Source organism: Rhinolophus ferrumequinum, chromosome 19, assembly GCF_004115265.2.
Source record: "Rhinolophus ferrumequinum isolate MPI-CBG mRhiFer1 chromosome 19, mRhiFer1_v1.p, whole genome shotgun sequence".
Lineage (NCBI taxonomy): Eukaryota > Metazoa > Chordata > Mammalia > Chiroptera > Rhinolophidae > Rhinolophus > Rhinolophus ferrumequinum.
Genome location: NC_046302.1, coordinates 22054640 through 22071675, shown reverse-complemented (window position 1 = coordinate 22071675; position 17036 = coordinate 22054640). Strand labels below are relative to the sequence as shown.

Below are 17036 nucleotides of genomic sequence, written 5' to 3'. Positions count from 1 at the left end.
CTTTTAAGACTTTTTACTCTGATGTGTCTAGGTTTTTTTTTTTTTTTCCATATCATGCTGAGGTTTATAGAGATTCATACATGTGCTAGAGACTCATGTCTTTTGTTAACTTTAGAAAATTCTTTACCAGTATTCTTCAATATTACCTATGGTTAATTTTCTCTGTTGTTATTTATAACTCTAGTTAGAGGTTTTGGACCTTTTCACTATGTTGTACATTGTCTTTGCACTGTTTAACCTTTTAAAGTATGCAGTTCATTGGTTTTTAGTATATTCACGGTTCTGTGCAATTATCACCACTGTCCAAAATTCTAAAACATTCCCATCACCCCCAAAAGAACCCTCATAATTGTTGACAGTCAATCCCAAGTTTCCCCTCTGCCCATCCTCTGGCAACAACTAATCAATCTATTTTCTGTCTTTCTGCATTTATCTATTCTGAAGATTTCATATAAACAGTTATACAATGTGTGGCCTTTGAGTCTGGCTTCTTTCACTTACCATAGTGTTTTCAAGGGTTTGTCTGTGTTGTTGTATCAGTACATTATATGGCTGAATAACATTCCATCGTATGGATATACCACATTATGTTTATCCAGTCATTAGTTGATAGACATTTGGTGTTTTTTTCCTACTTTTTGGCTATTATAAATAATGCTATGAACGTTTGTATCCAAGTTTTATGTGAATATATTATGCCTTCAGTTCTTTTGGGTCTATACCAGGAGTGGAATTGTTAGGTCATATGGTAACTCTATGTTTCACTTTTTGAGGAACTGCCAAATTGTTTTCCACAGTAGCTATATACCCTTTTACAATCCCACTAGCATGTACGAGAGTTTAATTTGCTCTGCATTCCTGCCAATAGTTGTTACTGCTGTAGCTTTTTTTTTTAATAACCTAATGGGTGTTGGCTGTTTATTCTTGTTTTTTAGAATGTTTGTAATTTTTTTTTTAAAGTTTCGTTTTATTTACAGACTATATTCAAACAAACCACCCACTCTGCAAACAGCAAGTTTTGGCTTTTCTCAGAGCCCCCAGAATATAAATTGGAGAGAAAAAAATTACCTTTTGCTTCCAGGGTTTGGACAGCCCTATCTATAGCCACACACCCTTCCTTGCCTTAAACTCTGGCTCCAGTTGCTGGGGTCCAGGAGGAGGCCTCCGCCTGAGGCAGATATGAACCAGTCATTCAACCTCCATCTTATTCTTCTGCAAAGAATCAACGAAGGCTTATCACTCAGCTGGATAAAAATGCTTAGAGATGCTGATCTTATTCCGAATCTGTCTTGGTGTGTCTCGATAATAATTATTCTCATCCTAGGCGAGATAGTCTTATAAGTCCTCCCCATGGTTCTCCACCACGTAGCCAGCCTACATAGTCTGTGAAGTCCTGAGAGCATATTTCCTTTTCTGGGAGGCTGGCTTCTGCCGCCAGGTCATTTAGCACATAGGGCTTCCCCTGAGGCCTCTCCATGGGCATCACCTTTCTCTTACAGAGGGGCACTGCCTTGTTGGGGTCCTTGGCCAGGTTGCACCACAGTGACTTGTTATGGTCCCAGGTATGTCAGATGTAGGAGTGCTCAGTCCTCCGCGCTGCCTGCAGTCTAGCAGTCCGGTTAAAATGATTCATTTAACAACGTAATCAAACATCTGTCTCCGGGTCTTCCCCTTGGCCTTGGGCATCGCGCTGACCACCACACAGCAACTCAGAATCTGCGCCTCTCAGTCCCAGCACCTGGTGTAGCCGACCCCTTCTGCCAGTCCGCGCATGGCTTGGCAGGCTTTTTGGGATATGTAGTCCTCCCTGTAGTTACACAGTGCTGACTACGACGACTCCCAGAGTGCAATCAGATGCCTTGTATTTGTTAACGGAATGCCAGACGTTATGAATGAACAACTGTGGGGGCTCTACTTGGTGTTATTTTCTTCCAAAGAGTTAAGTTTTTACTTTGGTAGGTGAAGTACTGTGAAATCACTTTGAGCTTATTGACAGTTGATTATAACACTTGTTACGGTTGATCTATTTCAGTTTTGACCTTAATCTAAGGAGAGACTTTTTTGAAGTCTCAAATAGAGGGCTTGAGTTATTTATGAAGGCCATTTTAACTTGGTGGGACCTTATACTCCGTTTTTCTCTTGTTAGCACCGGACAGAAACTAAAATCTCTGCTCCACTCTTTAGCCTAACTGCTGTTCTCTGCTAGTTTTCTTGAATTTTCCCCCTTTTTGTGGTTCTTCCTCTCTGAGGCTTTGTTCTTTAGTTTCCAGCTCTCTGGTAGCCAAAAACTTTTGTCTTCTCAGTCCAGTAGACCTGCCACTTCCACTTGGACTCTTGTTTGCCTGTTATACTGCAAAATCAGGGAAAAAGCCAAGGTGATTGTGTAGCTCATCTTCTATGCTTCCCTTCTTTCAAGAGTTGTATCCCTTCCTGTTCTTTTCTGTGTACAGTGCTCTTTAGTGTTTTCAAACAGTTTTTACATTTGTGTAGATAACTTATCAGCAGGAGGGTTTGATACAAGCCTACTCTATTATGGGAACCAGGGATCCTGATGTTGTATGAACTGAAAAATTCATACCAATTGAGAATGAGAACATGAATTTTCAATATAAAATTTGGACACAAATATAGGAGGAAGGATTTTTATTTTCAAACAAGAGGGTCAAGGTCAGCCATGTTTGAAGGATGGTAAATAAACAATAATTTAAAACTAAGATATAGACACTGAGTTAACGTTTGGTAACTTTTTTGAAAACTGAACAAGATGGTTAAGTATTTAAAGACTACAAATTGAATAAAGAATTTCAGATGAGAATGAGACAATGTTTAATAAAAAGCATTATCTGGATTCAGTAGTGAAGAAATTAAGATTATGAATTTTAAGTGGATACTATTAGAGTAGCACCTGGTTATATTTGTACATGTTAGTGATTATGGATGGAGATTGAGTGTTTACATATGATGACTAAAAAACCATGTATATCTGTTAACTGTGCCAAAGAGGACTGTGTGTACAATATCTTGATGGTACAGACACAGTAACTGGCCATCTAAAAACGGAGAAAGAGAATGACTGAAGTTATAGGGATAGGCATTATATTTAGAACATAGGTAAGTAGAGAAAGGAGGCAGAAATATTAGCTTGGTGCAAAAGTAATTGTGGTTTAGAAGGTTAAAAATAATTGCAAAAACCGCAATTACTTTTGCACCAACCTAATAGATGTGTAAAGAATAATACTTTCCTATCCTTCTGCAGGCTTAAAAATGGGAGTTTGGAAACTAACCATTTGCTTTCTTCACCACAATATCCCCAAGAAGGGAACCAGGTGTTGCAGACCACCTTGTATCTATCTGTGTTTTTCCTTTCGCCCTTTTGTGAACTCTCAAGGTTAGTCAGTGATTTTCTTCACACTTTCATTAGGAAATTTGCCAAAGGCATCCTTTTGAGGCAGCTGTCTCTGTACCCTTGGAGGCCATCAGTAATGTTTCCAATCTATAGAAGCAGTCGGCACAGAAATGTAAGGCTGAACTGAGTCTTTGTGGTTTAAAGCATTCCCCAGCCAACACCATTTCCCCCCTCCCCAAACAGTATAATGTATATTACATTTGGGGGCTCTGGTTCTTTACTAATTTTTTGCTCCTGTATCTTTTCAGGTAAAATCCATCATTAATAGAAAATACATCCAAATATATTAATGATAAGAGACTTAATTTTTAAAATAATTTAAATAACAATAGACACATTAGAAATCCTTATACATATATAAATGAAAATTCTTTCTGTACAGGATGTTAACATTTTTATTTTCATTACTGAGAGATTATAGAGTAAAATATACTTTCATTTTGTTCTTTTGGTCTAAGGTGGTCAGGTGATATATTCATGCTAATGATCTTGTGAAGTTTTGGGGGCATATTAAATAGGATGTTAGTAAGTCCATGATTAAAATGCATTAAAAGAAATTGAAATGCGTGTATGATTTTGTTCCTAATTTAATAATATAGGCAACTGTTATACCATATGCATCTTTAATATATTAGTCTAACTGTTTCTTGTTTTACTAAACTGTCTTCTTTCAGCCACCCACGCAGAATATGCCTATGGGTCCTGGAGGGATGAATCAGAGCGGCCCTCCCCCACCTCCACGCTCTCACAACATGCCTTCAGATGGAATGGTAGGTGGGGGTCCTCCTGCACCACACATGCAGAACCAGATGAACGGCCAGATGCCTGGTAAGTTTTTCTCCTCTAAGACATTAACACCAGAGTTGCTTAGCAACTGAAACGACATGGGGGCTCAAGGGATACTAGATTGTTGATGACAAAACTGCTTTGAATGCCCCCGAGTACAAGCTCTCTTAGAGTTTGTTAGCTACAGAGCTACGTGACCTGTATTCAGTGTTTATCAGGCTGCCCTTGGGCTTTGATGTAGCTGACACACAGCATTCCTCTGATAAACAGAACTGGCTAAATTTAGTCTGTCTGAAACTATGCAGTGCAGCTGGCTTTAGAAGCTTTTTGGAAAAAAAGGTATTGTGTGAGGCTTAAGAATTAAATTCTGTTTATAAAAAGGTAGTATAACATTTCCTTTGAGTTTTGTATTAAAAATTTATTGGTCTCAGAAACAGTATTGCTAGAAAAACACATACGGAAAAGAAACAACAATTTCTGAAGTGCTAATATATTTAGTATTTCCTCATTGATACTATTGGGGCTGAGTATAGATTTGTATGAGTACATATATTTATAACATAAATGGGGAAATTAACATTAAAGCAAAATTAAAAGCTGAAAAATAATGACAGCTTTCTTATATAATGAGCCATTCCCTTTACTGTTTATCCACTCTAAGTTTAGAGCCACTTAGAATATCTTTTAAGCCATTGGATGCTTATTTAGTTACCCTTTGTTGGTTTGGATTTTTAATCTGAAAAGTAGCTTTAAATTACTTTGGTTTTGTAACAGCCACAGCCCATACTTAAAATATTTGGTGGGGTGTTTTCTACATTTAATACAAGAATATTTTTACTTTCTAAAGGCAAAGGTTATATTCATTAACTAAAAGAAAATATTACACAAATAGCACTAATGAAAGTAAATTAAAATAACAGCAATTTATTTTTAAAATTAGTAATTAGCATCCTTAGGATAGTTTCATTTTAGCTGATTGTATTGGTTGATAGTATTGGTGTCCAGGGACAATGAGTGTAGACAGCCAAGCTGAAGAGCACAGAGCAAGAAGCCAAGTAGCCTGCTTTATAAAAGATTGTTGTGTGATTGATCAGGTAGAAGGGCCATGGTGTTTCAGTGGTTATTTTCTATTTTCTGCTAAAGCTTGCCCCAATCAGTGGCCTACACTAGTATGGAAGTAGGACTAAAGACATAACTACTTGTCAGTTATAGCCAGGAGGAATCTTCTTGCTGAATCCACCTTTAGCTTATCAGGACACTATGTTTGTAGAACTGGAAGGGTAGTAATTAAACAAGTTAGCAAGTTAGAAGTTTTGTGAGTTTTTTTTTTATGGTGGTACCTTTAATTAAGATTTTGACTTAACTTGTCCATTCAAGCCTAAGGCTGAAGAAACAGTTTAGCAGCAATATAATCAGTTAACATGATAATTTATTTTTTGTGTAAGGCCATCTGGAATAGTTATTTTCTTTATAAGCCAGAGATTTTTAATCAGTTATGACCTAGGTTGTCCAAAATACTGTAGAGCTTCCAAAACAATTTATAGATACCATGTTTTCCCCAAAATAAGACCTAGCCGGACAGTCAGCTCTAATGCATCTTGTGGAGCAAAAATTAATATAAGACCCGGTTTTATTTTACCATAATATAAGACCCGGTCTTTACATAAGACCGGGTCTTATATTAATTTCTGTTACACAAGATGCATTAGAGCTGATTGTCCGGCTAGGTCTTATTTTTGGGGAAACACGGTAGTTATAGTTAGGTATAGGAGAAATTGAAAGTCTAGTTACTTATATTTTCTTTTTTTAATAAGTTCCTTATAGCATTTAGTTAACTGTTTTGTACACAAATTAATATATATGCTTTACATTTACTATTTTAGTTTTGTTTTTAATATTTTATAATCTAAGTTGTAGAGCTATTTATATTGTTTAATCTTGGTCAAACAATCTCTCAGTCTCAGTTTCCTTTTCGGAAAAAGTTAACTGAATTTTTTTTTAAAAAAGACTAGAGAGTAAATGCGTATCAATGAACCCAGAGCAAAGTCTAAAAACAGGCCCAAATGCATAATTTAGTAAATGATTATAGAGGTGGCATTAAGCATCAGTGGGTAAAAGAAAGATAATTCAATAAACGGTGTTGTGACAAATGAGTAGCCAAATGAGTACCAAAATCGAAAAGTACCAAACTGTATACAAACCTTCACCTCTCCAGACACTTCCTGTCATTGGTGTCTAGTTGTCCTTCAAGAGAGATTTTCTGTATATAAAACATGTGTATGTGTGTTTTACATATTTTAAGGATGTATATTCTTTTGCCTTCTTACTCTTTTTTTAAAAAACAAAAAAGTAGCATACATTAGTATTACATATCATTTTTTTCCCCTTTAAAGGTGTGTCTTGGAGATCATGAGTATATAAAGATATATTTTGGAGACCACTCAGTGTATAAAGAGCTGCCTCATTTTTTTTTTTTTATTGGTGACATCGTTGCATTCTTTTTATGGATGCCTCTAATTTATTTGAGCAGTTCCCTTATGATAGAAGTATAGGTTGTTTCTAGTCATTTGGTATTAAAAATTATGCTGCCGTGAATATGCCTGTAAAATATATATAACTAAGTAAACAAACACAATTTTGCATCTATATACACATGCACACAAAAACTTGTATATTTATTTATAGGATAAATTCCAAGAACTGAAATTGCTGAGTTAAAGGTATATGCATTTTAACATATGATAGGCATTGCCAAATTGCTGTACATAAAAAAATAGTACTTATTGGTATATTCTGTGAACAATGTATGAAAGTACTTCTTTTTTCATAGTGTAATTGGATCAAACTTTTGATCTTTGCGAATCTGAAAGATGAAAACGGGCTTCACAGTTTTAACTTGCCTTTTTGTATTATAAGCGAAGCAAGCAGTCTTCCCATGTTTATGACCCCTTTTATAATTTTTTGTGTGAACTGGTCACTCGTGTCCTTTGCTCTTTTTCTGTTGGCAGTCTTTTATTTACATTATATGTTTAGTAACTAGTTTTTTCTGTAATACATATGTCTTATAAACAATTTTTTCCCAGTATATTTTTTTATTTAATTTTTTTTCTTATTCAAATTTTTTATTTTCATGTAGTCTAGTTTATCAATCGTACGGCCCTGGATTTTCTGGCATACTTAATTTAAGCAGGCCCTTCCACTCCAAGATTATTTTAAAAATTCTGAAATTCTCTCTTCTTTTTCTTTTTCTTTTTTAATGGTTAGGTTTTTTTATTCATCTGGAATTAGTTTAGGTGGAAGTAATGTGGTAGGGATCCAACTTGTTTTTTTCCAGATGGCTACTCATTTGTCACAACACCGTTTATTGAATTATCTTTCTTTTACCCACTGATGCTTAATACCACCTCTATAATCATTTACTAAATTATGCATTTGGGCCTGTTTTTAGACTTTGCTCTGGGTTCATTGATCTGTTAATTTATTTATGTGCTAATACTACACACTTTTAAGTACTCCAGCTTTATGTTTTGCTGTCTTATAAAGCTAGTACTCATTACTCTGGTTTTTCAGAATGTTCCTGGCTTTTCAAAAGCATTTATTTCTTTAATCTGTAAAATAGGAGTAATAACCACCTCACAGTATTTGCTAATCATTCATGTAAAACACTTTCTTTGTTTGCTATTGATAAATACTCAAGTTACTGTTTGGTATTATTACGGTAATGCAAAAATAAAAAAATTTAAAGATATTTCTCTATAGACCATCTGTTTAACTTTCATATTTTGCTTCTGGTCACTCTTCTTCAAAGGACCTAACCATATGCCTATGCAGGGACCTGGTCCCAATCAACTCAATATGACAAACAGTTCCATGAACATGCCTTCAAGTAGCCATGGATCTATGGGAGGTTACAACCATTCTGTGCCATCATCACAGAGCATGCCAGTACAGAATCAGATGACAATGAGTCAAGGGCAACCAATGGGAAACTATGGCCCCAGACCAAATATGAATATGCAACCAAACCAAGGTAAATAAGCTTTGCGTTATTCTTAACTAGAATGCTGTGTCAGCTTTTGAAAATAAAACAAGTTTCTCAAGTTGTTAGCTGAGGTAAAAATGGAAGTTTGAAGGGAGATTTTATACCTATAAAAGAGGAACGTTGAGTTTGCAGCCAGCTTAAAATCATTTTTAGACATTTAGAAATTGCTTAATTTAGCTTTTTAAGCTTATTTATTTTTATGTCTTTTGGCCAGTTTATTTGAGGGTCTATATTTTTGGATTTAAAAAAAAACCCTAATCAATGAATAACCAAACATTGGGTTTAAAGCTAGAAAATTGAAATTATAATTTTATTGTTGCAAGTACAGCTCCTTACAAAACATCTACTCTGTGGTTCATTTTACTCATTAAGACTATATTAATTTATATTAACGTCCCTTGATTTATACAGATGTTTTCTGATGTTGTGTTTCAACATTAAAAGGTAATTGTAACATAATTTGTTATTAGAATGTTTAATGGAGGTGCTTCTATATTCTTGTATTAGACTGGTGTGAGGTCTGTTAAAGTTTATTACCAATCTCAGAGAATCAAATTGTTATCATGTTTCTCTTTTAAGTATTCTTGTGACTAATAACTAAAAACCAGTAAGTGGTGCTCTGTTCTGCTAATTGCCTGTTAAAACATTTGGCATATTGCCAGCCTAAAGCTATTTCAATTACAAAAATGTGGTGAGGTTAAGAGTATAAGATAGATTTAATGTATTTGCAATAAAATTTTATAGATTTTGATTATGAAAAACAAATCACTACAGTGAACCCAGATAAAGGAAATTAATGATAATCTTGTGCAATAGTCTAATTTTTCAATATTAATACAGATATTTTCTATAATTTTCATGAGATCCACTGAAAACAAAGGGACATAATAGAATAAATTGTCAGTGAATATAGCGTCACAAAATTGGTGCTTGCTCCATTTTTTTCCCCAAAGATGTTTAGTGCCCACAATAGAATATTTTTTTATTAGGTCAATTAAAGATTCAAAACAATAGCAAGATCCAGTCATTGCTAGGTCAGAATGGAGTTCAGATGTCTCTCCATATGTAGTTGATTTCCAGGAGAGAAAGCAAGAAAATTTATAATAATTTGGATAACAACTATAATAATTGATGGCATGCTTAGAAACTAGTTAAGAAAAGTTAGGGTGTACTCAAAGTGTTGCTGCAGCATAGTTTGATACGACATCATAAGACTTGAAGAAGGAAAAATAAAGCTTGCAGCAATGTGCATGTAGAAGAAAATAGTTACTGTTTTTTGGAGAAAGGGATTGAAGTATTTATAGGAATTTTTCATTCTAAACTTAGGGATCAACTATTCTTTTTAAAAATGTATTTTGTACTAATATATAATTTTTTTCTTTTACTATGGTAGTTATCTTTTTTTGCTTCTCGTAATTTATGAATTTTGTAATACAAAATACACTGTACATACACTGTACAGAAAATGACTGTAGGGATCTGATTTACAGAAAAGAAAGTTACTTTTCAAAGAGAGACTACGGTGGAAATAAGTGAAGAAATTTTCAATGTTTTAACAGTCTCTTCAGGACAAATAAACTTCCAGTTAAATTTTGATATTTCAGAATCAGAGAAGACCAAAGAAAATTACAATTACCAAAACAAAACAAAAAGAAAGAAAGAAAAAGAAAATTATGCTAGGTTCTAGCAATATCCCCTTTCCTAATCATATGAATTTCTTATAAAAATAATTTATGTATGTGTTGAATTAAAAAAAAATTGTTTAGCATCATGAAAGTTTTATTTGAAGTTTTAATATTTATTTCATTATAAAACATTTTCTTGTATAGTTTACAAAAATGAACTACATATTTTACATTAAAATTTTTCTGCTTTGTTGAATTTGTGGAAGAAATTAAAGGAGACTACATTGTAAATATAATCCTTAAAAGTTTGGAAAATACCAAAAATTTATACAAGGAAACACTTTTGACTTTTAAAAATTTCTCTTAACATTTGTTGAGATAGTATTACCTATTCTTTGAGTTAAAAACAAAATATTAAAATCTTCTGATTATCTCTATAGACATACATATTCTGTATAAAAGAGATACTAGAAAAATATTAAAGCTAATCACCATTTTTTTTTTTTTAAAGATTTTATTGGGGAAGGGGAACAGGACTTTATGGGGAACAGTGTGTACTTCCAGGACTTTTTTCCAAGTCAAGTTGTTGTCCTTTCAATATTAGTTGTGGAGGGTGCCATTCAGCTTCAAGTTGTTGTTCTTTCAGTCTTAGTTGTGGAGGGCGCAGCTCAGCTCCAAGTCCAGTTGCCGTTGCTAGTTGCAGGGGATGCAGCCCACCATCCCTTGTGGGACTCGAGGAATCAAACTGGCAACCTTGTGGTTGAGAGTCCGCGCTCTAACCAACTGAGCCATCCAGGAGGCAAGGTGCCGTGTTCAATTTTAGTTACAGGGGGCGGAGCCCACCATCCCTTGCGGGACTCGAGGAATTGAACTGGCAACCTTGTGGTTGAGAGCCCACTGGCCCATGTGGGAATCGGACCAGCAGCCTTCGGAGTTAGGAGCATGGAGCTCTAACCGCCTGAGCCACCAGGCCAGCCCTAATCACCGTTTTTAATAATGAGATTTATTAGTCATGGAAAAGAAATATTTGTTGTATTTCTTAGATTAAACCTCTGTCAAGTGACAGAAAAATGGAAAAAGACTAATGGTGAAAATTCTGTTTTAAGAAGGAACAATTAAGTGGCAATTATTTAATTATTATATTAATAGTTACTAATTAGGTGACATATTTGGGAGCTAACTGGTGATGTAGTATCTAAACAGCATTGTAAGTCAAATTCTAGATGCATTTATTCTGATCGTTTTGAAGTGGATTTTTAACCTCACTTCCCTTCTCTCTCTCTCAACTTTGAAAATGAAATTAAGGGGAATAAAAGTAACTCATCTAAAAATCTTGTCATTGTAATATAAGAATCTGAAATTAATCCCAGGGACAGATATCTCATATTGTAATTTTGGAATCTGAAATTAATCCCAGGGACAGATACCTCATACATTTACAATTTATCATTTTGATTGTTTAAAAATAGTAATAAAGTGTTCTGCTAACTTACACTGTTAACTCCGCTATAAGAAGGCACATTTTATGCCAGTACACTTATCTCTCTTCACTGTTAAATTGGAAAATCTATCCAATATTGCTAGTATTGTAGGTTTCTGTTTGTTAAAGTTTTAGGGATGTACATTATAGTTTAGACCAGATGTTTTGTCCATACATTTGATTAATATTGCCACAATGGATGAGTTTTTCAAGTTTGTAATTTTTTTCCCCCAATGATGACGTTTTTTTGGTTATAAAAATAATATTAAAATAATAATAATAATAATATTTAATATGAAAAATCTGGAAAATGGGGAAAACCATGGAGCATAAAATAAAAAATTACCTATAATCTTGCTCTGGAAGTTTTACATTACTCCATAGACAAGGTACAGTCTACTTCACTTATGTAAAGTTAAGTAGCCTTTACTTAGGTTCTTTGTAGCAGCAGTTTGAGTACTTGTAATTACATAATTATTTGTAAATATCTGTTTAATTATTTTTCCCTAGACTCTTAAGTTCTATAGAGTCAGGAACTGTGTCTGTGTTCATCATTACTTTATCCTATTTGTTGACTGGTAGATTAGTTAGATTTCCTTCTGGCCTTAACAAATTAGAAAACTAGCATCCTTCTCTATGGTATTGTCATCCATCAGCTGTTATTTCATGAATGAACCAAAGAAGGAACTGTCAGTTACTGTCAGGTAAAACAGATGATTGTCAGTTATACCAAAACCTTTTGGGTTTGGGAGACAAAATCCAGATGTGTTTCTAGTCAACAGGTTATAAATTCAGTTTCATTTTTAAAAACTTTTTATTTTGAAATCATTATGGGTTTATAGGAAGTTGCAAAGGTAATACAGAGATCCTGTGTCCTCCCTTCAATCATCTGTAATCCCTGGCATGCACTGTTACTCTTCTTTCCATTTGTATAATTTTATCATTTCCAGAATGTTATATAAATGGAATCAGACAATATGTGACCTTGTCAAATTGGCTTTTTTTACTCAGCATAATTTATATCTTAAGTTGTTGCTTGCATCAGTGGTTCATTCCTTTTCATTGCTGAGTAGTATTCCATGGCATGGATGTACTACAGTTTGTTTAACCAATCACCTATTTTGGTTTCCAGTTTTTGGCTTTTACAAATAAAGGTGCTGTGAATAATTGTGTACATGCTCATGTTTTTATTTGGACGTAAGTTTTCATTTCTCTGGGATAAATAGTTAAGAGTGCAATTGGTGGGTCATATGGTAAGTACATATTTAGTGTTTTTAGAAACTGACAAACTGACTTATCAAAGTAGCTGTACCATTTTACAATGCCACCAGCAAGGTATAAAAGATCTCCTTTCTCCAAATCCTTGTCAACATTTGGTATTGCCAGTATTTTTTTATGTTAGCCATTCTAAAAATGTGTAGTGATAGCTCCTTGTGGTCTTAATTTATATTTCCCTAATGGCTACTGATACTGAACATCTTTTCATGTGCTTATTTACCATTATGTATCCTCTTCATTGAAATGTCTCTTCATGTCTTTTGCCCATTTTCTAGTTGTATTGCTTGTTTTTTTACTGTTGAGTTTTGATAAGTCGTTATATATTCATCTGGGGGTAATTTAAAAATTTTATCCCAGTATTTTATTATGTAAAGTTTCAAACATACAGAAAAGTTGAAGGAATTGTACCTGTATAGTTGCTACTTGTATTCTACAGTTAATATTTTCTTAAATTTGTTTATTATCCATCCGTCTGCCCATCTACTCATTCATCAGTGACTCTTATTTTTCAAAATACATTTTAGAGTAATTTGCAGATATTTGTACACTTTACCCATAATACTTTATTTAGTCTGCATATTATTAGAGTTCAACATTTTTTAATTTTTATTTTTTTCGTCAGGTAATATTTATATTGAATGAAATGAACAAAAATTAAGTGTATCGTTCAGTGATTTTTGGTTATATTTGTAACACACACCCCTTAGGGGTCGTTTTGTAGCTAACATCCTAAGTGCTTCCCTATGGGAAACAGCTCTCCAATTTTAAATGTTTTATATGAACTGTAATCTAGCTTATTTTATGGTAAAAGAGATTAATTGGTTATTTTTTCCCTTAGAACTCTATGTCAGTGTGTGGTTCTAGGATTCTCTGGCTCAGAATCATCTGGAGTACTTGTTAAAATAAGATTTGTCTGTCCCTCCCTATGCCTGCTAAACCAGAATCGCTAAGAGTGAATTTTACAAATTACATTTTAACAAATACTTTAAGTCATGCTTATTTGTAGTCCATTCCCTCAGAATTTTTTCTGGGCTCATAATCCCTTTTGTGTCAGATGGTTCATAACTTTTGAGCTTCCATGCTAAGTGAAACCAGGCTATATGTTCTAATGTAGCCCATCTCCATGGCTTTCTCCTTGGACAAGATAGGATATTTACTTCCACAGCACATAGTCACTTGTGCCACATAAACCTAGAGCTTTTGGAGTTCCTTTCAGTCTACAATAGATTTTTAGCAGTGACTTCGTTTTTGAATTAATATTATTTATTACATAGTAGAAATTATGTGAGAGGTTGTCTTACTCTAAGAAATTGTAGTCTTTTATTTTGCTGAATTCATTAAGTCACAACACATCCCTTTTCCAATTTTCAAATCACCAGAAAGCTACATACAAAATCTAAATCCCAAACTAATTTGTAGAGATGCCTATGATGTAAAATTATGCCCTTGAGATACAGGATTTCTTAACTTGGCACTATTGCCATTTTGAGCTAGTAATTTGTTGTGGGGGCTTGTTCCTGTGCAAGGTGAGATATTTCGCAGTATTTCTGTCCTGTACCCGCTAGGTGGCAGTAGCCAGTTGTGACAACCAAAATTGTCTCCGGACTTTGCTAAATGTCCTTCGGGGGACAAAATATTGCCCACAGTTGAAAGTCACAGCTTTAAGAAATGGTTAATATAAGGAACTACATATAAGGATGGTGTTATATGTAGTTTCTGTGTTACTAAAGAAAGAAATGACAATAACAAAAGTTATACTATTAATGTTTTAATACTTTTTAATATTCATGAGAATTTCTCTAAAACTTTCATGTTACAAAAAAGTTTGTATCTGTTAATGAACTGTTAACTCTTTTTATTATCTAAAATCTGTCATGGTTCTATTTTTTCATTGGTTGCTTGGAACCTCAACTAAGTTTGTACTAGTTACAGAATGTGACTTTACTAAGCTTCTAGGGTTTTCTTCGTGACTTGGCTGTTCTTTTATCCTTGGTATTGTATCTAAACATCTTTTTATGAACTATTTAAAACTGTTGATGAGGACAGCTGTATGTTTTAGGTAAGTAAAGAGTTCTATTCATTTTAAATGGCTATTTAAGAGGTAGAGAGCTAGCTAATTGAGTTTGCTGGAATACAGAGATTTTTCTGTCTTGGAATAAAACTGTTGGTAATACCTTCAAGTGAGAGCTGTAAATTTTGAGATTAAATGGTGTAGTTTGAGATTAAATGGTTAAGGAACAGGTAGTTAAAATGTGAGCAGTAGATGATGAAATATGAATGAGAAAATAGGCTTGAAGAGGGTATTATCTACACAGTTTCATAATCTAATTCTTAAAACATAGATATAGGTGGGGTGAAGGAATTTCTTGTATTTTAGGATTTTTATGTTATAGAGGTAATGTTATATAGAACTGTTTTCCTGGGAGGTATGTATAGGAGAAGTCTGATGCGACTTTGTAGAGGAGGTGTGCATAGTGTTTAAGACCATGGTTTTATAGTTCTCACCATTTACTAGTTATGCAACTTTAGGTAAGATTCTTAATGCTTGTAAGACTTAACTTTTCTTTTTTAAATTAAAGTTTATTGGGGTGACAATTGTTAGTAAAAGTTACATAGATTTCAGGTGTACAGTTCTGTTATACATCATCTATATATCACATTGTGTGTTCACCACCCAGAGTCAGTTCTCCTTCCATCACCATGTATTTGAAGCCTTAAATTTTCTTACCTGTTAAAGTCAAGTTGATAGTACTGTTTCATAGGGTTTGGGGAGGATAAAAGACGTAAAGCTCTTACTGTAATAAGCCTGGCCCATAATAAGTGCTTATTAAGTGTTAACTGTCATTTTTAACCTTTATTTAAAATAATTCATAGATTAATGATACGATTTATAGAGTTTTAGTGTATTGGTTTGCATCTGAAAATGAATATATATGCGTATATGTATATAGAATTTTTAAAAATTATATAATTCCCAATTCTTTACAGATTAATTAAAACTTAATATTAGTTAAAAAAATTCTTCTTAATTAACTAAGATACAACTAAGTATTAACTGTCTCATTGGAGCAAAGAATTCCAGTAATATGAAATAGGGTGATTTGGGAATATTTTACATGTGTTTCAGATACATGATGTTTCCATAGAATATCTGTTAGAGTTGAAAACTCAAAATGGGAAGAAATAATGTGGTGATGAACATTTGTTATATGCCCTTTCAAAACACTTTTACAAAAACATTGTAGATAATTAAGATATTAGTAGTACCTTTGCACATGTAATATCACACTTTGTAGTGTGCACCTTGGCATCAAAATGATTTATATACAAGATGAAGAATAACTTTTAAGCAAATAGTAATGTGTGATGTTGTTGTTTGTAGAAAATGGTTATAATAAACTTATTTGTAATCTTCACTGTGTAGTACAAGTTTTTAGAACCTATTTTGGGGTAACCTTTTGAGATTGAGCTCTCTTATTTTCATTGGTATCTCAAGGGATAGTACACATTTGCCAGTGTAGCATATTTCATTATCATAAGGAAAACAATAGCTTCCTAAACAGTCAGAATTGAAGTCATAATTTTTATTTTAATAGATAGGGCTTCAAGGAAAAAGATGAAATGAAAAGCATTGTGTTTTAGCTCTGCTATCCCCCTCCATTCTCTGTGATTTTAAGCTTGATCTGAATGATGCTGAGGATGCTCAGAGGGAGAGAAGTGACGAAGAATAAAGGAAGGGTGGTAATTGAGCTCTTTGGGATTGGAACTGCTGAGTCCCAAAAGAGAAAGCACAAGTGCCATGGTCTTTTCCACCTAGGGCTTATGCTAGAAATACTTCTCTACTTTAGAGCAAAGCTTAGAATTTTTTTTTTGTTATATCCTTTTGGATTTCCCCCTGGCCATTACGTTTTTGCTTTCTTTATTTTTAATTTTGGTTCCAATGCATATTATACGCCTTAGTTTTATAGTTATATTCTGTTAAGACGAGAGATCATTAATCAGTGTTGGAGAAGAAAGACACCTTCATTTACACAAATGCCCAATCATGCTGTCTATTAAATTATACAAGCTAGTTTTCAGTACTTCATTACATAAAAAATATATTTTAAAAATTAATTTTTAGTTAAACTAGTTAGTGTTTTGGAACTTTTTTGTTGGATAATTTGCTTCTGAACTACTAGATTTGCTATCGCGTAAGCAGAGACAGTGAAGAACACTGGAATAAACATGTGCTTTGAAATCAGACTTGGGTTTGTCTTATTCCCAGTTGATACTATTGACTACATAATCTTGACCTTTGGATTCCTTGGGTAAAACCTTAAAAAATAGGATCCTTACCTATGGTAGTTGTTAATAGTTTACATGAAATAAATGTTGAAAGTATGTCTGGCAGTTAAGTGCATTTAATGTTCACTTCTC

The 17036-nt window shown here is 33.7% G+C and overlaps 1 protein-coding gene and 1 pseudogene across 2 annotated transcripts in view; one reads left to right on the top strand and one right to left on the bottom strand.

Annotated features, from left to right (window-relative positions):
* The window catches only part of SS18 (SS18 subunit of BAF chromatin remodeling complex), a 61757-nt gene that overhangs the window by 26152 nt on the left and 18569 nt on the right, over positions 1 to 17036 (top strand). For both annotated transcript variants that reach the window (XM_033087543.1, XM_033087542.1), the window contains exons 4-5: positions 4081 to 4234; positions 8001 to 8222. In XM_033087543.1, coding sequence (XP_032943434.1) covers positions 4081 to 4234; positions 8001 to 8222 — 376 coding nt within the window. The remainder of the gene's footprint in view (positions 1 to 4080; positions 4235 to 8000; positions 8223 to 17036) is intronic.
* On the bottom strand, positions 1189 to 1726 carry LOC117011829 (nucleolar protein 16-like; annotated as a pseudogene).